Genomic DNA, 25,128 nt, shown 5'->3' with positions numbered 1-25,128 from the left:
GTAGAACTTCCTTAACTATTTCTGTATAAATCACAATAGCCAGCTTAAAAGAGAGAAAATCCTGGAAATCAATTACTTAGCAAGCTACTTAACAAGTCACTCCACGTTACAAGGAGAGTAATAAATTGGATCAGTTCTTAAACACTGAAATGCAAAAGGCAACCATCAGTTTAAGATACTATCCAAAATATTGTGTGAGCCATAAACAATAAAAAAGCACTTGTGTTAATAAAGTTCATTTACCTTTAGAATGACACAATAATCTCCTTCTGCATACATTATTATTCCATTACTCTGCAGTGTTCTCAAATGCAGCCCCAATTTCAGTTCATCTCTTTTACTGTTCTCTGCCACCCGATACTTAATGTAGCTGTTTCCAGCAAAGCTAAGGGATGCATGACCTGAATGGATTAAGTAAAAGCATTTGGAAACATTAGACTGCACTCGTGCAATATGTATGGGGACATTTATTCTGAAAGCATTTCAATATTGCATTAGATTACAACATGTGATTAGGATTATTTGCACTTTTAACAAAACATAACATTTATAAATATTTATAAGTATTATTCTTCAAGTTTTACTTTAAAGCACCTTGCAGTGAAATCAGTAACAACCTAGAACAACTTGATATACTTACATGAAAAGGCTATTAAAAGACAACCTGAAAATTGCTGATACTCTATTGTTTAATTGGGTGGTGAAGCTAAATAGAAACCAATAAAAATCAAAGCCATGTCACACTGGAAAAGCAGCTAGCTTTCACACTAGTTTCCTAATGTTTTGTTTTGTTTTTGGCATGGATTTAGACCTTTCAATTTTGTTCATAATTTCCTAAAAACAAATTAACTGAAAATGTGTCATCAAAACAATCAAAAGTTTGTTCAAGAACTTTAAGAGAAACTAACACAAAATGATAGGGGAAAATAGAAACAGAAACCATTGAACTCTAATTCAAGAGAGGGCATACAAATTTTTATGGGATTTATTTTCTTTTTCTTTGCTTGCTGACCTCCTTTCACTATCTTGCCCCTCACTTTGTACACAATGGTCCTCTTTCTGTAAGCACCAGTTTTGCTTCCATTAACATTCTGCTCCCACAAAAAAACAGTAGGCATTTCTCACTCCAACTTTCAAGAGCAATTTGTACAATATAACCACAACAATCAACCAATTAGACAACCAGACTGTACTGTCACCTTGAATGGTGTCGATATGTATTGAATCCATTAATTAACAAATGTAATTTCACATATTGTGTCTTGATTTTTAGGAATGGTTAATGTCTCAAATGCACTCATTTTGTAGAAATAATATATTAATATCAGTGGGACCAATGTATTAACTTATTTAAATACATGCAAATATAATAATTATAAAAGATAAAATATGAATTAACTTGCATTTATAAAACATATTTCACATCTGAACATCTCAAAATATTTCAAAATCTGCTAAATTACTACGAAATGCTGCACTTTTGTAGGCAAAAAATGATATTCTATTATCATTGAAATATTAGCATATTATTGGATTTTGAGAACAAATGTCAGCACGTATCTTACTTTAGAAGTTTACAATGTATATAATTTTAAGAAAGCAGAATTCATTAGATATGAACAGAAATATAGAGGGTTCCTTTAAAGGAATATTTTCTGTGTAAAGCAGACAAGGTTATTCTGCCAAAGGAAATCTATCTGCCTTATCTCCTGAAGGCCAGTCGGTGTTATTGCAGTTAATAGATCATCTACAGGCACAGAATGAGATCAATAGACTAACAGGATAGACGTGCCCTGCAGCTCAAAACTTCCCAAGTCATTTGAATATCAATATTTTTAGAACTTTTGTGGCCAACTTTGAGCCTCAAACAGCAGTTAACCAGTGTCAAACATAATTGCTAGAACATCTTCCTTTCATATTACATTGGGACAAGGCAAAATGTGCTGAAAATGTTATATTTACTGACTTTTCTTTTGTCCTTAACAGTATAATTCCCTGATCGTGTTTTTTTGAAGAACTATCAAAGGTTTCAATATATTAAATCTAAAATGTCACAAACCAAAACTAGCAACAGCTAACTTTTCAAATTAAAATCATCTTGAAACTAATTCATAACATGGCGGTTTAGTTTCTTTTTTTTTTGTTTGCTGACCTCCTTCCACTATCTTGTCCACTAATCCACAATGGTCCTCTTTCTGTAAGCACTAGTTTTGCTTCCATGAACGTTCTGATCCCACAAAAATACAGTAGGCATTTCTCATTCCACCTTTCGAGAGCAATTTGCACAGTATAATCACAATAATCAACCAATTAGACAACAACACTGTACCGTCAACTTGAATGGTCAAAAAGCCATGTCGAGCAATTGAAAAGGCAGCCAACAACTATTTGTGGTCTGGGTGTTGCATTAAGTAACTCAAAGCTTTGCTAGGAGGAGCTCTAGTAGGAACAACTGTTGTCCGGTATGTCTACATAATAATCATAAATTCAACAGAATGGAGTTCAAAACATAGGTGAAAACTCAACAGCCAATTATTTCATCTGAGTGCCTAGAGGATCGTGCAGTTACTTCCAAAGTTAGATATATTTATATGATACTCCTTCCTAAATTTAAACAAATTTGAAGTCTTTAGATAAATACATTGTTAAGGGACGAACTCATATGATATCACTCATATGATATGTTATGGCATGTGATCAGAGGATATAAAGGTTTCAGTCTCTTTCTTAACTGGGGCCACTTGAAGCATGTTGGGTTTATGCAAGCACATGATTGTAATCAAATAAACTTAGTACCGACCAAGACATTAACGTTCCTATATGTATATATAAAAAATTACAAACACACACCCCCACCTACCCTCCATGAGTTACAATAAGCATCTAATGAATCGTTCAGTATTATGTCATCTACATCAAGTTTTTATGTTATAGGAGATGCCACTAATATTGCCAGGCACAAATACTTTGCTGGTGAATCTCTCTAGGTGCGTATTCAAACTTAATTCTGCAAACACTATTTGTAATCAATGATCAATTTATTGTCTCTCAGCTAATGGGCATTTTTATCTACCATTTACACTTTATAATTTATATTGGAAAACATATAACTTATTGTAAGAGATACAGATCTCTTCTATCAGCATTCCAATCTCTTTAATTATAGCATCTTCAGTCAAGTAGGCTAACAAATAGGTTAGAATTTTAGATGTTTTGAAGGATGGGTTAAAGGAAGGGGTCATAAAATTTGGTGCTATCAGATGTCACGAGGAATAAACTTTCCAGCGAGGTGGAAACCGGAGACTGTAAGAATCAGGAAGATAGCATTAATAAGGGGAAGAGTAGGCAGAGAGCAGATGAATGTAAAAGAACTGGTGGCCTGAAGTGCATATACTTTAATGCAAGAAGTATAGTGGGTAAGGCAGATGAACTTAGGGCTTGGATTAGTGCCTGGGAGTATGAAGTTATTGCAATCACAGAGACTTGGTTGAAGGAAGGGCATGAATGGTAATAAATGTTCCAGGATATAGACGCTTCAGATAAGACAGGGAGGGAAGTAAAAGGATGGGTGGGGAAGGGGAGGGGGGGGGGGGCGTGGGGAAGGAGTTGCATTGCTGGTCAGGGATGATATCATGGCTGTGCTAAAGGAGGACACTATGGAGGGCTTGAGTAGTGAGGCATTATGGGTGGAGCTGAGAAATAAGAAGGGTGCAGTTCCATTGTTGGGGCTGCATTACAGGCCTCCCAAGAGTGAGTGTGAGATAGAAGAACAAATAGGTAAACTATTTTAATTTTCCCAACATTGACTGGAATACACTTAGTGTCAGAGGTCTAGATGGGGCAGAATTTCTAAGAAGCGTCCAGGAGAGTTTTCGAGAGCAGTATGTCAGTCGTCCAACGAGAGAAGGGGCCATATTCGACCTGGTGTTGGGGAATGAGCCAAGCCAGGTGGTAGAAGTTGCGGTGGGGGATTTCTTTGAGAACAGTGATCACAATTCTGCAAATTTCAGAATACTCGTAGACAAGGATGAGAGTGGTCTTAAGGGAATTATATCAAAATTAGGCAGGAGCTGGGAAATGTGGATTGGACACAGCTATTTAAAGAGAAGTCCACATTTGATATGTGGGAGGCTTTCGAAGATAGGTTAAAGATAGTGCAGGATAGGCATGTCCTTTTGAAAGCAAAGGATAGGAAAGGTGAGATTCATGAACCGTGGATAACAGGAGAAATTGTACAAGCCAAGAGGAAACGTATGCCCTAGAGGAATATCAGAAGAGTAGGACCAGTCTTAAACGAGGAATCAAGCGGGCTAAAAGGGGTCATGAAATAGCTTTAGCAAGCAGAATTAAGGAGAATCCCAAAGCCTTTTATTCCTACATAAGAAGCAAGAGGGTAACGAGAGAAAGGATTGGTCCACTAAAGGATAATAAAGGAAGGCTGTGTGTCGAACCTGAGAGAATGGGTGAGATTCTGAATGATTATTTGCATCAGTGTTCACTGAGGAGAAGGACATGGTGAATGTTGAGATTAGAGATAGAAGTTTGATAAGTGGATCACAGTGACATAAGTATGGAAGATGTGTTGGGTAGGCTAGAGGTTATTAAGGTGGACAAATCCCCAGGACCGGATGGGATTTATCCCAGGTTGCTGAGGGAGGCGAGAGAGGAAATAGCTGGGGCCCTGGCAGATATCTTTGAAGCATCCTTAAACACAGGTGAGGTGCTGGAGAACTGGAGGGTTGCTCTGTACAAGAAGATTAGTAGGGATATTCTGGGTAACAACAGACCTGTGAGCCTGATGTCAGTGGTGGGAAAGTTGCTAGAGAAGGTACTGAGGGATAAAATCTATTTATATTTAGAAAAGAATGGGCTTATCAGTGATAGGCAACATGGTTTTAAAAGGGGGAGATTGTGCCTTACCAACTTAATAGAGTTCTTTAAGGAAGGCTGTGAATGTCATACACATGGACTTTAGTAAGGCATTTGATAGGTTGCCCATGGTAAACTAATAGAGAAAGTGAAATCACATGAAGTGAAGTCACATGGAGTGCAGGGTATTCTAGCTTGGTGGATAAAGAACTGGCTGAGCAACAGGAGACAGAGAGTAGTAGTTGAAGGGAGTTTCTCGAAATGGAGAAAGGTGACCAGTGGGGTTCAGCAGGGCTCAGTGCTGGGGCCACTGTTGTTTGTGATATACATAAATGATCTGGAAGAGGGCACTGTTGGTATGATCAGCAAGTTTGCAGATGACATGAAGATTGTTGGAGTAGCAGAATCCACAGGGGACTGTCAAAGAATCCAGGAGAATATAGATAGACTGGAGAATTGGGCGGAGAAGTGGCAGATGGAGTTCAATGCAGGCAAATGTGAGGTGATGCATTTTGGGAAGTCTAATTCTAGAGTGAATTATACAGTAAATGGAAGAGCCTTGGGAAAAGTTAATGAGCAGACATCTGGGAGTTCAGGTCAATTGTATCCTGAAGGTGGCTGCACAGGTGGATAGTGTCGTCAAAAAGGCATATGGAATGCTTGCCTTCATCGGACGGGGTATTGAGTATCAGAGCTGGCAGGTCATGTTAAAATTGTACACTATGTTGGTTCGGTCACATTTACAATACTGTGTACAGTTCTGGCCGCCACATTACCAAAAGGATGTGGACGTTTTGGAGAGGGTGCAGAGAAGGTTTACGAGGATGTTGCCTGGTATGGAAGGTGCTAGCTATGAAGAGAGGTTGAGTAGGTTAGGATTGTTTTCATTAGAAAAAAGGAGATTGATGGGGGACCTGATTGAGGTCTACAAAATCATGAAGGGTATAGACAGGGTAGATGGAGATAAGCTTTTTCCCAGGGTGGAGGATTCAATAACGAGAGGTCACGATTTCAAAGTGAGAGGTGAAAAGTTTAAGGGGGATACATGCAGCAAGTACTTTACACAGTGGGTTGTAGGTGCCTGGAACACGTTGCCAGCAGAGGTAGTAGAGGCAGGCATGGTAGATTCATTTAAGATGCGTCTGGACAAATGCATGAGTAGGTGGAGAGCTGAAGGATACAAATGCTTAGGAATTGGGTGATAGGTTTAGATAGTAGATTTGGATCAGCTCAGGCTTGGAGGGCCGAAGGCCCTGTTCCTGGGCTGTAAGTTTTCTTTGTTCTTTATTCTCTTTGTTGTTCTATGGCTGAGAAGCCAGATAGGCCACTCAGTTATGGGCCAACTGAGACCCTTAATTGGCCATCTAAGGGCACCCTCCCATGCCATACTGTATTTTACTCACAGAGGTAGTGCTCTGGCTAGATATTTGGGCTGCCAGGGAAATCCTGTGCCCAATGAAGACTTCTCAAAAGGAAGGTGCCTCCTATACACCCTCCCACCATAAGTATTTCCCATTGCTTTCTCTGATAGAGTCAACTTTTCACCCATACTGGAGTCAACATGACCTTGGATTTAACTTTTTAAGTTCAGGTTCTTCGCCCCTCGGCAAGAGGAACCACTTCTTGTCTCATTGGTGACCTCCACTCCAGGTGGCACTGTTGGGACTGGGGAACAGCCAGACTTTTCATTTTCCAGCAGCTCCTGCAGATGGGATACACAATTCTACCCCGAACTAATTAATGGCTTAATGATTGTTATACATTGGAGGGGGCTCTGGATTAGTGGTGCTGGAAGAGCACAGCAGTTCAGGCAGCATCCAAGGAGCTTCGAACTTGATGTTTTGGGCAAAAGCCCTTCATCAGGAATAAAGGCAGTGAGCCTGAAGCATGGAGAGATAAGCTAGAGGAGGGTGGGGGTGGGGAGAAAGTAGCATAGAGTAAAAGCTTCAGGGCAGAGGAAATGACCTGCGAGTTGCAGTGGGAGAGGGACTCCCTGAGATTCTTGTAGAGAGAGGAGGAAAACTTCTTCAAGGCAGGCATCCTTGCAAGAGGATTCGCAGTAGGGTTAAAATCAACGAGGTAAAAACAATGACTACAGATGCTGGAAACCAGATTCTGGATTAGTGGTGCTGGACCCTACTGCGAATCCTCTTGCAAGGATGCCTGCCTTGAAGAAGTTTTCCTCCTCTCTCTACAAGAATCTCAGGGAGTCCCTCTCCCACTGCAACTCGCAGGTCATTTCCTCTGCCCTGAAGCTCTTACTCTATGCTACTTCCTCCCCACCCCTACCCTCCTCTAGCTTATCTCTCCACGCTTCAGGCTCACTGCCTTTTTTCCTGATGAAGGGCTTTTTCCTGAAACGTCGATTTCGAAGCTCCTTGGATGCTGCCTGAACTGCTGTGCTCTTCCAGCACCACTAATCCAGAATCTGGTTTCCAGCATCTGCAGTCATTGTTTTTACCACACTGGAGGGGGCATCTGCCAAGTGGAGGTGACTTCCCCAGTGAATTTCTGTTAGGTGTGCAATCATTGCCTTTATGTGAATGCCTGGTCATAATTATTAACAGTTAATAAAACATTAGTTTATTCAATGTATCATCTCTTCACTTTCGTTTCAATTTTGTAATTTGAGCCTTTTCTACTGTAGATAATCAATCTCAGTAAATTCCGCAACAAGCATGCCTAACTCTTGATGTTTTCCATTCAGAAAATTCTACACCAAGATTCCATCAATCTTCCAAACTAGCTTCATGTGATCTCTTCATACCTGATTTGTATTCGAGCTTTACAGTACAGGAAAATATCTTTCAGATAGATGTATCATTATAGCAATAAAATATTGAAGATCAATTTTGAATTTGTGTCAGCTGATTTAAAACCTAGAATCTTCATACACTAAAATTGTTTTAAAAAGATAAAGACACTGATAAGTGTCACAGCAATCAGCTGACCACAACTATACCCAGGGTGTAGGTTTGCTCACTGAGCTGTAGATTTGATATCCAGACTTTTCATTACCTGGTGAGGTAACATCATCAGTGGCGACCTCCAAGTGAAGCGAAGCTGTTGTCTCCTGCTTTCTATTTATATGTTTGTCCTGGATGGGGTTCCTGGGGTTTGTGGTGATGTCATTTCCTGTTCATTTTCTGAGGGGTTGATAGATGGTATCTAGATTTATGTGTTTGTTTATGGCGTTGTGGTTGGAGTGCCAGGCCTCTAGGAATTCTATGGCATGTCTTTGCTTAGCCTGTCCCAGGATAGACGTGTTGTCCCAGTTGAAATGGTGTTATTTTTCATCCGTGTGTAGGGCTACGAGGGAGTGAGGGTCGTGTCTTTTTGTGGCTAACTGGTGTTTGGTATCCTAGTGGCTAACTTTCTTCTTGTTTATCCTATGTAGTATTTGTGGCAATGCTTGCATGGAATTTTGTAGATGACGTTGGTTTTGTCCATGGGTTGTAAAAAAACCCACCATTTCGACTGGGACAATGCAACTATCTTGGGACAGGTTAAGCAAAGACATGCCAGAGAATTCCTAGAGGCCTGGCACTCCAACCACAACGCCATAAACAAACACATAGTTCTAGATACCATCTATCAACCCCTCAAAAAACGAACAGGAAATGACATCACCACAATCCCCAGGAACCCCATCCAGGATAAACATATAAATAGAAAGCAGGAGACAACAGCTTCGCTTGATTTGGAGGTCACCACTGATGAGGTTACCTAGCCAGGTAATGAAACGTCTGGATATCAAACCTACAGCTCAGTGAACAAACCTACACCCTAAACCTCAACCTAAGCTACAAACCTTCACAAACCTTGCACAACTATACCCAATTGTGAAACTAATCTGAGATAAAGGTAGCCTGCGACTTGTGCACTTTCAAAAGGTATTATAACCCAAGCATGCATCTTCTATCTAATCTACATTTTTATGAATAAATTACACAAGATAATAATGGTAGAAATAATTGTGTTAATTGCACATTACCCAACTTAGAAAGTAATGAGCCAGGTATAGGAATAGAGCCAAAAATTGTGGCACTGGAAACGCATACATGTCAGGCAGCATCCAAGGAGTAGGACAGTCGATGTTTTGGGCATAAGCTCTTATATCAGGAATTCCTGATGAAGAGCTTATGCTCAAAACGTTGACTCTCTCCTGCTCCTCGGCTGCTGCCTGACCTGCTGTGCTTTTCCAGTTCTACACTTTTTGACTCTGATCTCAAGCATCTGCAGTCCTCACTTTCTCCCAGGCATAGAAATACACCAGTAAGCTGTATTTCAAGTAGTTGCTTTGGCAGTGCTACGAAGAAAAATATGAATTTGTAGCTGCAACTGAAGAAAACTTCCTCTTTCTTTCCCTATTTAGTCTCTCTTAACAGACACAACCAAAAGATGAAGCAAATTGGAGTCACATTCATTCACCAAGAATTCAAAGATATACATAAACTTTGCATCTTCTGACGATATAAGGCATCAATAAAACAACCATGGTCTCAAGTTAAAAGTAAACACATCAAGGACACTCAAAGTACTTTTTAAACTGTGTATCCTTGCTGTTCCTTTTTGTATTTGGCACTCACCTTTTCTAAAATTTATATCTGTGTTTATTTGTGTTTGATGTCGTATCTTTATTATTTTTCTCTAGGTCAGCAAGTAATAAAATTGGTTTTCTTTTAATACAGGACCTTGTATTTGGCTCCCTATTTGAACGTTGTGAACGAGCAAACTATATTATCAGAGGGGCAAGGTGCAGCTGTGCTTCAAAAAGAAATGAAAATGTTTTACTCTGGGCAGCTAAAAGCAGAGTAGACAGGCAGGAGGCTGGAATAATAGAGCAAGCCAGACTGCGTCAGGAGGTGAAGTTGATGTTTTGAGTGCAACCCTTCTTCAGGACCGTTCCTGAAGGCGGCTAACATCCAAAACGTCGACTTCTCCACCTGCTGATGCTGCCTGGCTTGCTGTGTTCTTCCAGCCTCCTGCCTGTCTACTTTGGATTCCAGCAGCTGCAGTTTGTTTTTGTCTCTAGCCAAAAGCAGAGAGCCAATTCGCCCCTCCTCACCTGGTCATAACAGGTGTTGATGATGTTTTAACTAATGCACATAGTGGTTCCACACTTTATTAATTAGCGGAAATTAATTCAAGAATCAACTGTTGATATGTTTTCTAAACTGAGATGTACACAGAGGTCTTCCTTACCTGAACATTTTCCCAAATTTCCTGGTGGACACTGACAGGTATATGGTCCTTGTCCTACACCACCTCGAACACAATGCATGTCATTTGGGCAAGGTTTCTCTTGGCAAGCATCAGAAACAACAGGACAGATCTCACCTGCCATAAAAATAAATAAACAAATGATGGCAATATTTTTATTCAATTTTTCACTGAGATTGTAAATAGATATGATTTTAAATTAGAAAAAAAGAATTTACTTAAACCAAAATCATTCTTTCCTAAATTATGAACAAATTATATGTTGGATTTACCAGGTTTGATCTTGGTCTTGTTGAGGCACATTAGGGCCTCAATATCAGGTTCTGAACTATCTGCCTTGATTAATGTTGGGAATGAGAAAGGTAAAATTGCTGCTGCAGAAAACTACTCGTGCCTTATGCTTGAGACACATGTATCTTTTGCAGACTCAGTCAAAACACTAATAAGCCGCTGTAAACAACAAATATACAATGGCATAGTTTCTACTCAATTACATTTGTTTTTATGACATATTTCAGCCAAAATAAGAATATTGACACAAAAAGATTGCAGAATTGTAACTGCAATTTATGTTCAACACTATATGTTTCTAAGGTATTTTGTGTTAGTTTTAAAAACCTCTTGCTGAAAGCAGACCCTATCCATAAACTGGTCTGCCCCACGGTGAATTAATCACACTGAGATTTCCTGCTAATTGTGCTCATTTGAAGGCCTTCAAAGAGGCTTTAAAATTAGGCTGGCTCTTTGGGTGCAAGAATACGAAAAGGTTTGTTTTAAGCTTCGAAATTTGACTTTGGTTTTCATTTAAGAAGAAACTTATTAAAGCGTCCCAATAAGTTAGCAAAACAACTTTGCAGTTCCTTTTAAGAAGTGAATTTCAGCAACTTAAAATTAGGGTTATTTAGAGGAGATGGCTGATATTGATTAAAAATGTTCCACTACCGAAAAAAAGAGATTCAGCTGTTTCAATTACATGTCGTTGAAGCACTTAAATATGAGCGGAATTTTTTAAAAAATCTGCGGCAACTACATTTGTTGCTGGCATTTTTGTATCTCCTGTCACATCCATAAAGTGTTCATCACCATGGTATAGAAGAGGAGCAGAATTTGATTCCAGGTGGAGAACCTTCATAACTTAATGTGGCCTTTGGTTATTTTTTTATTATTGAACATCATAGCACATTAATTAAACAATGTAAAGACTGGTAATGAGCAAATGAATTTATGCAGTAACTGGACAATTCACAAAATAGAAATTCTACTGTGTTGACTTTAAATAAATAAATAGTAGCATTCATAAGAGCAAAAACTATTTTTCAAGCTATACGTCTCCTTGTTTTTCAGCCAAGTTGTTTCACAAAATGGGTTCAAGTGAGAAAGCATGTCTGCAATTATTTCATTGAATTTTTAGCAGCATTAAACTATATTGCTTGATTAAGAAATGTTCTGTTCACGTTTAAATGCTGCAACTATAAGACAAATGTCTATTGAAAACATTAAACTGTACAATACATGATACCAAGAATTTTATAACAACATAGAAATTACCAGATAAATTGAGATAACTGTCAGAAGACTTTGCCTTTTTAAAATCATACTGATTTGATAGTTTCAAAAATGCTACCTTGGAGAACTTTCCATCTTCTGGTACTACTCACCATTGCAAGTGCAAGTTGCATCCCTAAAGTGTCTGGGGAACACAAAGCTAATCCTTGCAGTGCTGTAGGTCATCATGGATTGTGATTCTGCAGCAGTCATCTGCTCGCAATACCGTTCTTTGCATTCCTCACCAGAGCAGCTCTTATCCATTATAGTGGAAATATGGAGGCCACTTGCTAGGTCCTTTTTTGCATTACTAAGCTTCTGAATCAAATAAGAAGATCGGTAGAACCCATTTCTGTACATTTGCACTGCCAAGAAAACTTCAAGTTGCTGTGTGCCTGCAACTGGCTGAATACTAATGATATGAAGGGTGTCTTGGTTTTGGGCAGCAATAATGTCCCGAAGGCTCTGCCTAAATCCATGGAGGTGAAGTCCAACAAAATCTTCAGGAGAGATGTTTTCGAATTGAATACTTATTGCATTGTTTAACATACCCTGTGTCACCTGCTCAACATGAACTACAACTTCAACAGGCACAGTGAAGCGCCCATCACTGACAGACACATTCAAAACATAATTGCCATTATCTAGTCCCCCAAGTGCAATAATCTTCCCATCTTGGCTATTTATAGTGAACAGACTTCTTTGGTCTGACTTAAAACCATAGGTAAGGATGTCATACATATCTTGATCAGTGGCATGGATCTTGCCAATTACACCTCCTTGGAACTCATCTTCCATTGTGGAAATAAAAATTTCAAGTGGAATAGCTGTTGGTTTATGAATGCTTTCTTCAATCACATGAACAAGAATATAGGTGGATGATGACAGTGGTGGCTTGCCAGAGTCCTGAGCCTGTCATATTGTGAACAAACAACAAACATATCCATTTTTAGTCTGTAAAACAGCTTTGACAATAGGGCTAAACACCTGAACAGAACTGTGATTCTTAACAAAATTCTCATTCAATTTTAAAGTTTAAGGTTTAAAAAAAACATGCAGTTTTGCTTCAGGCCAGTACTATGCAAATTATATAGATTCTCCAATGGCCAAAAACATTCACATGAATTGTGTTTCTTGGAGGAAGTGAGCATTAATTGGGAATTCGTATTGCTCCTAAAAATGGAATAGCTGTGATTAAAAATAAAATGCTGGAGCAACTCAGCAGTCTGGCATGAAATTGAGATTGCTAAATTGGGAGGTGCACAGAATTAACACAGATATCTGTTAATAAATGTTTATGAAGCGGTGTGTAAAGATATACTCTAATTCTATCTTTTCCTGCCTGGCTTTCTGAAATGGAACAGACCATGTTTCCAGATTCTACCTGTAAATTCCATGCAGGTTTCTTCATTGATATCAAAGGGGAAACACACAAATGACACCGTGATGCTGTCTCTCCCTCCAAGGGAATTCACACGTTTTGTGTTTTGAAGTATTCATTTTAAGATTTGTTCTTATTCTTTCATTGGTAAAATACAAATTCAACAAAATCATCAAAATACTTCTAAATTGTCCAGTTGTACTCAATGTGGGAGCATTAGTAAATACATTTCCATATCAGAAAAGTGATTGTCTCATTCAGAGCCTTCAAACTGTTCTGTTAAAGAGTGGGATCTTGATCATTTTAAGTATTTTTACAGCAATGTTAACTTTCTTTCATAAAAGTGTGAGCTCAATTTTGTTTTGCTGATTAATAAATGTAATATATTTTCAGAATTGAAGTAATATCTTTACAATATGCATTGTATCAAAAATGTTTTTTATTTTAACATGTTTTAAACAACACAATAAGTAGTGGTTTTATTGATAGGGCATTTAACTATTGAAAATAGAAATGTAGACTGTCAGAAGGATACCTCATCTCTATCAAAATCATGCATCTCTGTACTGTAGTAGAGGTAATTAAACTTGAGTGCAATCCTCAGACAAGATAAAATAAATATTTTGTATGTGTTGACCATAAATCATTCTTACTTCATAATTTATGAATTAACAATTTCAGAATAGAGGTTATATTGAAAGGTTATATCTTACGGCTGCCATTGTCTGGGTTACCATTTCTCTCTTTAAAATCAAATTAATTTGTTACCTTAGTTGACTGAAGGAAATAAACCATCCGAAAAACTGATTTTGGAACCAGATCAAACTTCTTTATAACCGAGTAAATTTCATCATTATAAATGAACAAATGCTATAATTTCAAAACCAGCATTATCCAATTTGTTATCAATTGCACATTAAATTATGCACTGGGCCAACTAGAACAGCATCAGTAAAATGAAAAGTTCTTTTGACTTTTGTACACTACAAAACAAGCTGATTATATGTTTCAGGACAGAAAAATATATTGTGCTTTGAATTGGCTTCTTCTAATAGGCAACCCATGATATTCAGTTGAGAAAATTCAGTTGAGAAAAACCTGAATCTACGAAAACAAATGCTTATTTGATGCACGCCTTTTCTTCTTTTACATCAAAGATACCTGGAATTCAGACAGCATTCACACTTTTGAACAAAACAAATGTAACAGTGGAATGACCTTACTGTTGGATTTAAAGTATAAGACTGGCACAATCTCTTACCTGCACATGCAGAAGGTATTCTGTTGCATCTCTCTGTTTAAACACAATTGCAGATCTCAGAACTCCGTGTTGATCTAAAACAAATTCTTTCCCATGATTTCCAGCTACTATTGTGAATGTGAATGGAGGCCCATTATGGGAAGAATCTTTGTCAGTCACTGAAAGTTGCAGGATATTGGTGCCCACAGATTTATTTTCCTTCAAACACATGAGAGGTGAATGTATATGTCAATTCAGTGATGACGATAACAGCATACGAAATAAATTTGTTTTTATTTTAAAAAAGATCTTCAAGACTCTGGAAAATAATGGAACTTCACACTAACATAAATATGTTGCATTGTTTTAAATTTTAAATTGTCAACAGTATGATATGTATAAAGATGCAAAAAGGGTATTTATTCCAGTATTAATCTCATTCATCAGTCTAACAAGGAAAGTGAAATCGGGCTGGATTTTCATCATCGAGGCGGAAAGCTGAAGTTGAAATTTCTTGGCACAATGCACCCACCTCTGCACACAGTGCCCACAAGAATGGGACTTTTGTTCTTGCCATGTATTCTTGCCTGAGAGTCCAGACATCTGTTTGTCCAGACAGTTAGATCCAAAGTTTAAAAAAAATCTTATTGATGGCTCTTTTGCTTACATCTTTTATTTACATTGGGTAAAGAGGCTTCACGTGCTTTTGGTTTCTGCTACTTGTGATAATTGAGGCTTTTATAGGACTAAGATAAGCAGCTTATTTTTCTTTTTCATATATGTCACAATTACTATAGGGATAATTGATTCTGTATGCAGTGTATGTCGCGGACATGGAAGTACCTTTGGTTGGCATGAAGTGTTTGAAGAGGAATTGGGATGAAGGAACACTGGGATAAGTGGAGGAGCATAAGTTGCCATGGAGGACATGAAGGATCATTAGGGATGCATGGAAGGGTATAGGTTGACATAGGTAAGATCTTTTGAAATGATTAAATACTTTTTTTAAAAGTCCAAAATGTGTTTTATATGTCAAAAGTCATAAGCAGAAAAAGACTTTCAAAGATTTCAAAGATGTTATTGTAAATTTATAGTTCAGCATGAACATATGTTTTCACCTTTTCCTTCTTGGGGGAGCAGGGACCTTGAGGGGCAACCAATAGTGTGTGGTAGATAATTAATGAGGTGTGTTAGGAAACAAAGAGTAAGAAACCTTGCTAGGCATCACCGTGAAACACCCTCCAAACAACTCAATGATTAAAAGTATAACCAGGAGCAACCTGTATTAAAACATGATCCATGCAAGGTCATAAATACACCAATCATCCACAGACCAAGCTCTGCTAACTAACCCAGGACAGTGATAAAGTGTAGATCAATATTTATTGCAGAGAAGTTGATGAGGACCAAAAGATCGAATGATTCTGGCGTCAGATCCACAGACCGAAGATCTTAAAATGCCCTCTACACTGCTTACAGCAAAGTACTAACTTTTTCATCAAAACTGGAAAAAGAGTATTACTTTGCATAATTAGAATTGTTTCAAGATTTGAATTGCCACTGTACAAATTGCTTTACCCTATATATATTTACAGCTGCAGAAATCCAAGCATGTCAGCAAGGACCCAGGGAACAAAAAAAAAACCCTCACTATCCAAAGGAGAATAAAAAAGTAAACAACAAACAATACTCGGAAAAAGACATACTGATCACCGTTTTGATGTATACAAAATGAGACAGATCTTCTGGGAAAATGTTTATTGAGACACTGGATGAAATAGTGGCTGTGATTGTCAAGATCTTCACTAAATCCTTACAGCTGAACAGTTGCCTGAGATTCTGGAAATTAACAATGATCCACAAAGCAGATATGGGGGGGAACCCATTAATATCACAACAACTGGTCTATCATTTTGCTGAGCTGCCTAAAAACCATTGCCAGTGATAAACCATATTCCTAAAATGTTAGTGTAACTTCAGAGGCATTAACTTTCCGAAACGCTGCACAGCATGAGTTGAAGAGGAGGCAACATTGAAAAAATGCGACCCCTCAACCACCTGGTGAAGGAGCAGCGCTCTGAAAGCTAGTGCTTCCAATTAAACCTGTTGGACTATAATCTGGTGTTGTGTGATTTTTAACTTTGTACACCCAGTCCAACACCGGCATCTCCAAATCAAGAATATCTGAATGCTTAACAAGAAAGAGACCCTGATGGCAATGTCCCTGCACATGGAAAATATCTTAACAAGGTTTCGTTCAATGGACAGTGGTAGACCATCACCTGGCATAACAGTCCAACGAATTTGATCTGAAGATGATCAAATTTCTACTGGGAACATTTGGTACCAGACTGAGCATAAAAGTTCTCAATGCATTTAATATAATGGTAGGTATATCTCTGGCTCCATTCTATGTTGTTTTTATTCCTTACATGTTACATTTTAGCATTGGAACAAAAATTTTCAGCTGGCTCAGAATTTGCTGTTTTGAGTTGAATAAGAAATGCAAATAAGAAAATCTGAAAGGATGTCCAGAGAAAGGGCACACATGTAATTGAAATTTCTGTTATTTTTGCAAGGTTGACTGTTCTTTGGCAGAAACAGACAAAAGATGATGATATGAAGATTCAAGTGCTATTAAAACCAACCAAGGCCTGAACTGAAAATATCCTATGCATAACTTTCTAGTGAAAAATGACAAAATTAACAATGCTAGCCAGATAGTCCAGGTAAACTGAGAGGCCTTTGAGTAAAGAAGCAGGCAACCACAGAACCTGCTTCAGGCTGCACAAAGTCTGCATGGAATGCAGATATCCAACTTACTGCCAAGTGAGCCCAACAGAGAATCAGGGCTGATAAGCAACTCAGATCCGGTGCTATATAAGGAACAATTTAGGGAGGAAAATTTACATCCACCACGAGATTTAGAAAGATTAGTAAGAAAGAAGTGTTCCAACTTCCCAGTTTAGCACAAGTTTTGAGACTTAGCATATTTAAGAAATAAGATAGCCTTTACTCAATTTAGAAATATTAATTTTCATGCATAGATGGCAAATAAGCCAAGGTACAGAGAAAATGATCAGAGATTTGGAGAAAGATAAAGGAAGAATGGTGCAGTTGGAAAGGAGACCGAAGTTATAAGCTATTAGAGTCACAGAGATGTGCAGCATGGAAACAGACCCTTTGGTCCAACCTATCCATGCCGACCAGATATCCCAACCCAATCTAGTCCCACCTGCTAGCACCCGGCCCATATCCCTCCAAACCCTTCCTATTCATATACTCATCCATATGCCTCTTAAATGTTGCAATTGCACCAGCCTCTACCACATTCTCTGGCAGCTCATTCCATACACGTACCACCATCTGCCCCTTAGGTCTCTTTTATATTTTTCCCCTCTCACCCTAAACCTATGCCCTCTAGTTCTGGACTCCCTGACCCCAGGGAAAAGATTTTGTCTATTTATCCTATCCACGCTCCTCATTATTTTGTAAACCTGTATAAGGTCACCCCTCAGCCTCCGACACTCTAGGGAAAACAGCTCCAGCCTGTTCAGCCTCTCCCTATAGCTCAAATCCTCTAACCCTGGCAACATCCTTGGAAATATTTTCTGAACCCTTTCAAATTTCACAACATCTTATGTGCTGATAAGCAATAATCAAATACAGATACTGGTACATAACAGAAGCAAAACACGGTGGATTCTGGAAACCTGAAATTAAAACAGAATGGAAAAATTCAGCATGTCAACCAGCTTTTATGAAGAGCAAATAGAGTTAAGTTTGACTCCATTATGACCTTTCTTCAGATTCCCAAGTAGAGTTATACTGGACATGAACACAGTCACTCAAACCTTTTGGTATAATTACATGCTGTCAAGCATTATCACAGTTACCCATTTGTTCTTTTTCCATACTCTCCTTGGTTAAAGCCTTACATTTCTAACTTCTGAAAGTTCTGAAAAAAGCAGACTAAAACATTGACTTTGTTCTTTCCCCACAGATACTGCCCAACCTGATTAGTTCCAGAAAAATGATGTTTTACACAGACTTTGATCAATGGTGTCATAGGTGAGGTCAACATATTGAGATACTGATTGCTTTTTAGTGCTAAGGAGGAATGATGCAGAATTCTACATGGAAACCTCTTCAACAGGCAGCTAATAAAACATTCATATCATAAAACAAGACATTCAGATAATGGAATGACAATAAATTCAGTCAAAGAAAAATTCTCAGCAACTGATGAATCTTGTTGGTCACAAAGTTGGTGGGTGTGATATAGATATATATTAACAAGGCTATTGAAACCTTGCAACACAAGTGGTATAAAAACCATAAAAAATGTATAAAGGTGTATGGGGAGATTGAAAAGAGGATGATCTAGTGGCGTTTAATAAAACTTTATTGATATGAAGGAGCTCCTCCACTGCTGTGGCCACAGCTATCTATGGGCTGTATAAGTTATTTGGAACCAGGAACATGAAAATATCAAAGTATAATTTAAGTGTTGCGTATGTGGGGCTGGAAAAGTAAAGCAGGTCAGGCAGTATCCAAGGAGCAGGATTATCAACATTTTAGGCAAAAGCCTTTCATCAGCAAAATCATTTTGCTGATGAAGGGCTTATGCCTGAAACGTAGATTCTCCTGCTCCTCGAATGTTGCCTGACCTGCTGCGCTTTTCCAGCACCACACACTCAACTCTGATCTTCAGCATCTGCAGTTCTCACTTTCTCCTCATTTTCAGGTGTCACAACATTATGGCAGACAGAACTGAAAATAATAAAGAAGAGTCAGTTATGGAAGACTGGTGCAAAGATATGAGATTTAAGCATGAAGGCATGAAGCCTTTTCCCCACTACTACTGCAAAAATGCTGGCCAAATGCTTGTTGGAGGAGGAGGGAACATTGATGTGTCAAAAATGTCACATTTTAACAGTGGCAAAGCAGTTATTAAGTGTCAGCCTGTCCTTGGGGCAACTGAAACTTTAAGTGACCAGTTAAGTGCCAGTTCCCACCATACTCTAGTTGTTAATGGGGGTTTTGGGGTGTCTGGTTACTGAATGACGGTTTGATGGTTTGGATCAAGATGTCAACTGGTACTCTGCTAATAAATTACATATCCCCTCCTGACTTTTTTTCTTTGGCAAGGCAATCAAAGCAGTATCGGAGAACCGACTGGGAAAATTTCCCACCAGTTGTACTAAAATTCTTCTTGCTCAGGTTGTCTTCCAGAAACAGATCCAGATAAAAGCAAAAGAGAAAGCATTTAATGCAGCAAAGTGCAGTGGAAAGCCAGAGGATTGGGAAGCCTATGAAGACCAACAGAGGACAATGGAAAAAGAGACATAAGGAGGGAGAAGATTAAATATGAGGGTAAGTTAGCCAGTAATATAAAAGTTGATTGCAAGAGTTTCTTTAGATACATAGAGGACAAAAGACAGGCAAAAGTGGGTATTGGGATGCTGGGAAATGATGCTACAGAAGTTGTAATGGGGACTAAAGAAATGGCTGAGCAAGCGAATAAGTACTTTATATCTGTCTTCACGCTGGAAGACACATGTTATGGACCAGGCCAGATCCTTCAAAACATTTCAAAAAGTTAGCCCAGACCCTAACTTTGTTATCTGATTTTAAGCAGGTGTACAATGGATATTCCAGGAGAGAATCAGCTGGCCAGACTACTTAGTTTTAAACTAAACAGAATTTATTTACAAGATTACTGAACGAAACACAAAGAACAGAAAATAGAATACCCGGAATAACTTATCCTATCCAAAAACCCAACAGACTATCCCAACATAATGATGCTGTTTTAAAATGCTTGCAACAATCCCCATAAATACCCCTTGACACAAAAGGTAAAATGAAATACAAGTTCTTACAGGAATGAAGTCAGAGAGAGAGGGTCCTGCAGTCTTTCTTCTCTCTCTCTCTCTCTCTCTCACACACACACAGCTCCATTGAAACCAAAGAATAGCTGAGCTGCGAGAACAGGCCACTCCCCTTTCATTACAGTATTCTTTTAAACTTGAAAGCCTTCTACCTGAGGCAGCATCTGTTAGCTGTAAACAAATTAGCCCTAAAATCCACTTAAGCTCAGACTTTTGAAACCTGTGCTTACAACCTCTCTGAAAAAACCAAGGACAATCTAACCCTGTTAAAGGAACAGCGTCTTCACACATGGGTTACATCCCAAACATTCAAGAGAGTCAAGAAAGCAGAGTGAGAGGTTAAAAAGGATCCTTCTCAGGAGGTGAGGATGGTGGCCATCACCAAGAAAAAAAACTGGAAGGCTGAAGGTGGATAAATCAACTGGACATGATGGACTATATCCCAGAGTTCTGAAGGAGATAGCTGAAGAGATAGTGAAGGCGTTAGTGGCAGTCTTTCAGGAATCACTGGAGTCAGAAAGGGATCCAGAGGACTGGAAAATCACTAATGTAACCCTCCTGTTTAAGAAGGGAGTAAAGCAAACTGCAGGAAATTACAGGCCGATTAGCGTGAGGTCATTTGTAAGATTTTGGAGTCCATTGTGAAAGATGAGATTTTTGAATACTTGAAAATGCATGGCAAAATAGGGCAAAGTCAATGTGGTTTCATCAAGTGGAGGTTATGTCTGACAAATCTGTTACAAATCTTTGAGGAGATAATGAGCAGATTCGGCCAAGGAGAGCCAATGAATGTTATCTACCTCGACTTCCAGGAGGCTTTTGACAAGGTGCCACACAGGAGGCTGTTGAGTAAGTTAAGTCCCATGGTGTTAGAGGCAAGATACTAGCATAGATACAAGATTGGCTGTCTGACAGAAAGCAGAGTGAGAGGTTAAAAAGGATCCTTCTCAGGATGGCAGCCAGTGACTAGTGGTGTTCCCCAAGGGTCAGTGCTGGGCTAACAACTTTTCATTTTATACATTAATGATCTAGATGTAGGAACGGATGGCATTCTAGTTTAGTTTGCAGATGATACAAAGGTGGGACAGGTAGCATTGAGGAGGCTGCAGAAGGATTTGGACAGGTTAGCAGAGTGGGCAAAGAAGTGGCAGATGGAATACAACATGAGAAAGTAGAAGGTTAAGCACTTTGATAGGAAGAATAGAGGCATGGACTATTTTTTAAATGGGAAGAAAATTCAGAAATCTGAAGTGCAAAGGGACTTGGGAGTCTGAGTGCAGAATTCTCTTAAGGTAAACTTGCAGGTTAAGTTGGTAGAGTTGAAAAATGTGGTGCTGGAAAAACACAGCAGGCCAGGCAGCATCCGAGGAGCAGGAGAATCGACGTTTCTGGCATAAGCCCTTCTTCAGGAATGAGGCTAGTGTGCCAAGCGGGCTGACATAAAAGGTAGGGGGGATAGGTCGAAGGAGATGAGGGTGAGGGTGATAGGCCGGAGAGGGGATGAGGGCGAAGAGGTCAGGAAGAAGATTGCAGGTCAAGATGGCGGTGCTGAATCCGAGGGTTGGGACTGAGATAAGGTGGAGGGAGGGGAAATGAGGAAGCTGGAGAAATCTGAGTTCATCCCATGTGGTTGGAGGGTTCCTAGGCAGAACATGAGGCGCTTTTCCTCCAGCTGTGGTGTGGCCAGGGTCTGGCGATGGAGGAGGCCAAGGACCTGCATGTCATTGGCGGAGTGGGAGGGGGAGTTAAAGTGTTCAGCCACGGGGTGGTTGGGTTGGTTGGTGCAGGTGTCCCAGAGGTGTTTCCTGAAACGTTCTGCAAGTAGGCGGCCTGTCTCCCCAATGTAGAGGAGACCACATCGGGTGCAGCGGATACAGTAAATGATGTGTGTGGAGGTGCAGGTGAATTTACGACGGATATCGAAGGATCCATTGGGGCCTTGGAGGGAGGTGAGGGGTGAGATGTGGGCGCAAGTTTTGCACGACTTGCGGTTGCAGGGGAAGGTGCCGAGAGTGGAGGTTGGGTTAGTGGTGGGTGTGGACTTGATGAGGGAGTCGTGGAGGGAGCGGTCTCTCCTGAATGTTGATAGGGGTGGAGAGGGAAATATATCCCTGGTGGTGGGGACTGTCTGGAGGTGGCGGAAATGACGGAGGATGATACGATGTATCCGGAGGTTGGTGGGGTGGAAGGTGAGGACCAGTGGGGTTCTGTCCTGGTGGCGATTGGAGAGGTGGGGTTCAAGGGTGGAGGTGCGGGAAGTGGAGGAGATGGGGTGGAGAGCATCATCGAGCACGTCAGAGGGGAAAGTGCAGTTTTTGAGGAAGGAGGCCATTTGAGTTGTTCGGTAGTGGAATTGGTCCTCCTGGGAGCAGATATGGCGGAGGCGGAGGAATTGGGAATATGGGATGGCGTTTTTACAGGGGCAGGGTGAGAGGAGGTGTAATCTAGGTAGCTGTGGGAGTCGGTCGGTTTGTAGTAAATGTCTGTGTTGAGTCGGTCGCCCGAGATAGAAATGGAGAGGTCTAGGAAGGGGAGGGAGGAGTCTGAGACAGTCCAGGTAAATCTGAGGTCAGGGTGGAAGGCTGTTTTTAGCTCTGGTTGCAATAACAATCATGCAAACTAACAGCATCAGAAGAAATAAATCTAGTTCAGATTTGTTCTTCTCACAATTCCCAGATTTGTTTTTAAAAGTTAGAGAATTTAGCACCTGTGAATCTCAACTAAGTTGCTATGCACTCTAAGACTTAACATAACACAAAAAAATCTGTTGATAGATTCTTGAAAGTAACAATGCAATGGACAAACTAGATCACATCAATGGACAAACTATATCAGGAGGTGTGCCCATATATAAGGCAATGTATACATATTCAAAATTTGAGAACTACTACATTTCTGCCTGCTACTGTGCAGCAAACACAGAAGACTGTATTGAATCCTAGCTCAAAACAATTGATCCTTAGCAGAGAGATAGAAAATTCTGGGATTTCATTCCAGAAGTAGGAGATCTCACGAATGATGCGATTCGAGATTAAGAGGATACTAAAACTGAACCATCATAAAATGTTTGAGATTGCTACAAAGACCACAAAATAAAAAGTCCACAGACGGTCAAACCTTTACTGTTTATCGCAGGGTGTGCTGAATATATGGAACAAGACGTTCAGTGAGGCACTGCAGGCAGGAAGGGTGAACAATTTAAGGGGGAGCCTGCAAGGTATTTGAAGAAGTGGACAATTGAAAGATACTAATTTTGGGGGGGACAGAAATGAAATTTTTTTTTGCTTCTGTGCTTCCTAATTTACTATACAAGTTTTCAAAAGAACATATAAAGAAGAATATATAAACTCACCTGAGAACTGGGTACCCAAGTAATATGCCTCAGATCCATCAAAAATTACAAAATATATCAGTATTAGAACAATTCTAACACAGAATATTTCCTGATGATGTCAGAAGCTAAGTTCTTGCAAAAATGGCTCTGATTTAACTAATCTAAATGAGTTGACATAAAGACACATGAAAAGCATGATGCACATTAAAACCTGTCTTATCTCAGTTTATCAATTCAAATAATATACATTGGGAACATGAATTGGAGCTATTTCAGAGATATACCTGAATGACAGCTGAATAATTTGCTGGGATGAAATCAGGAGGATTATCATTAATATCAGAGACATCAATATTCACAGTAACTGTAGATGACATAGAAGGTGTTCCACTGTCTTTGGCTTGCACAGTTAATGAATACCCAGATATCTGTTGGAGCAATTAAATTATCATTACAAGATAATTTACAAAGTTTATTCAAAGCATTCAAGAGCATTTGATAGAAAGATTTCCTTAATTGCATAATACTTAGAGGTATTCTCATGACTCAAATTCAAACCAAACAGTCTTGCAAAATCTTGTACTACTCATGAGCCTTTGCAATACTGCAATATGTTGGTTAAAATAGCCAGTTACTGAATCTTGGAGATAAGTTCCAACAATTTCATCATCTGAGCATGAATTTGCTATGCTAAAATGAAAACACAAATTAAAATCCTCGGAATCCCATTTTAACTGACAGATTAGCTACTTATTTAAAATTGACGCTCATCTTCATTAAATAAAATTGCTATAAGAATGTTAATGATTTGTGTGGTTCCACAACCAGTACAATCCATGCCAAACGGCTTGCTATATCAAAACCTTGTCATACAGTTCATACAACAAACCTCGGGTAATATTTGAACAAAGGTGATTGACATTCTGCATCCACAGTTCATAAACTTATAAACAACTATGAGATTACTGTAAGCAGAAACTACAAACCAGACAGTATAAATAGGGTGGGAGAGAAGATACTAAACATGCTAATTCAGCGTACCTAATTGTCACTTGGGCAAATATGGGTTAATTTAGGAAAGCCTGCACAGATTTATTAAGATAAATTATGTTTAACTAACATGACATTTTTGATGAGTTAAGAAGATCATTTCATTGATGTAGCATGTAGGAACCTCCAGAAGCCATTTAAAAAGTGTCACACAATAGAGTTGTGCGCTAGACATTGTGCATAAAATAAAGAAAGTAGCAACATAGATCCCAAATTGGATGAGTGATACAAAAGTGAGTGCAGTGGTTAATAGATGTTCATCAGACTGGAGAATATTTTGTTGTGGCGACCTCCAAGGGGTGATATTTGGACTCTCATAGGGATATAAATTATATATTAATATTTTAGACATTAATAACATAATAATGAATAATAATAATGTAATAATAATGAAAAGGGCATTGAAGTCAGTAAATAGAGTAGACAATTGAATTACAGAATCCTTATAGTGCAGCAAGAGGCCATTCAGCCCAACGAGTCTGCACCAGCATGCTGTAGCAGAAGGTGCAACACTGGCCATTTACTTCCTCCCTTTTCACTATCAAAGGCTCTCGATACACCTTCCAGGTGAAGCAGTGCTTCAATCTATGTA

The 25,128-nt window shown here is 39.2% G+C and overlaps 1 protein-coding gene across 17 annotated transcripts in view; it reads right to left on the bottom strand.

The window, feature by feature from the left end:
• Positions 1-25,128, bottom strand: part of LOC140481497 (protocadherin Fat 3-like) — a 792,082-nt gene that overhangs the window by 70,673 nt on the left and 696,281 nt on the right. For all 17 annotated transcript variants that reach the window (XM_072577785.1, XM_072577787.1, XM_072577788.1 and 14 more), the window contains 5 exons: positions 23,771-23,914; positions 14,280-14,477; positions 11,751-12,549; positions 10,075-10,209; positions 244-401 (listed from right to left, as the gene is read on the bottom strand). In XM_072577785.1, the coding sequence (XP_072433886.1) occupies positions 244-401; positions 10,075-10,209; positions 11,751-12,549; positions 14,280-14,477; positions 23,771-23,914 (1,434 nt within the window). The remainder of the gene's footprint in view (positions 1-243; positions 402-10,074; positions 10,210-11,750; positions 12,550-14,279; positions 14,478-23,770; positions 23,915-25,128) is intronic.

This window comes from Chiloscyllium punctatum, chromosome 9 (genome assembly GCF_047496795.1).
Source record: "Chiloscyllium punctatum isolate Juve2018m chromosome 9, sChiPun1.3, whole genome shotgun sequence".
NCBI classification, from domain to species: domain Eukaryota; kingdom Metazoa; phylum Chordata; class Chondrichthyes; order Orectolobiformes; family Hemiscylliidae; genus Chiloscyllium; species Chiloscyllium punctatum.
Note: the sequence above shows the minus strand (reverse complement) of the source record. Positions and strands in the feature narration are given on the sequence as shown.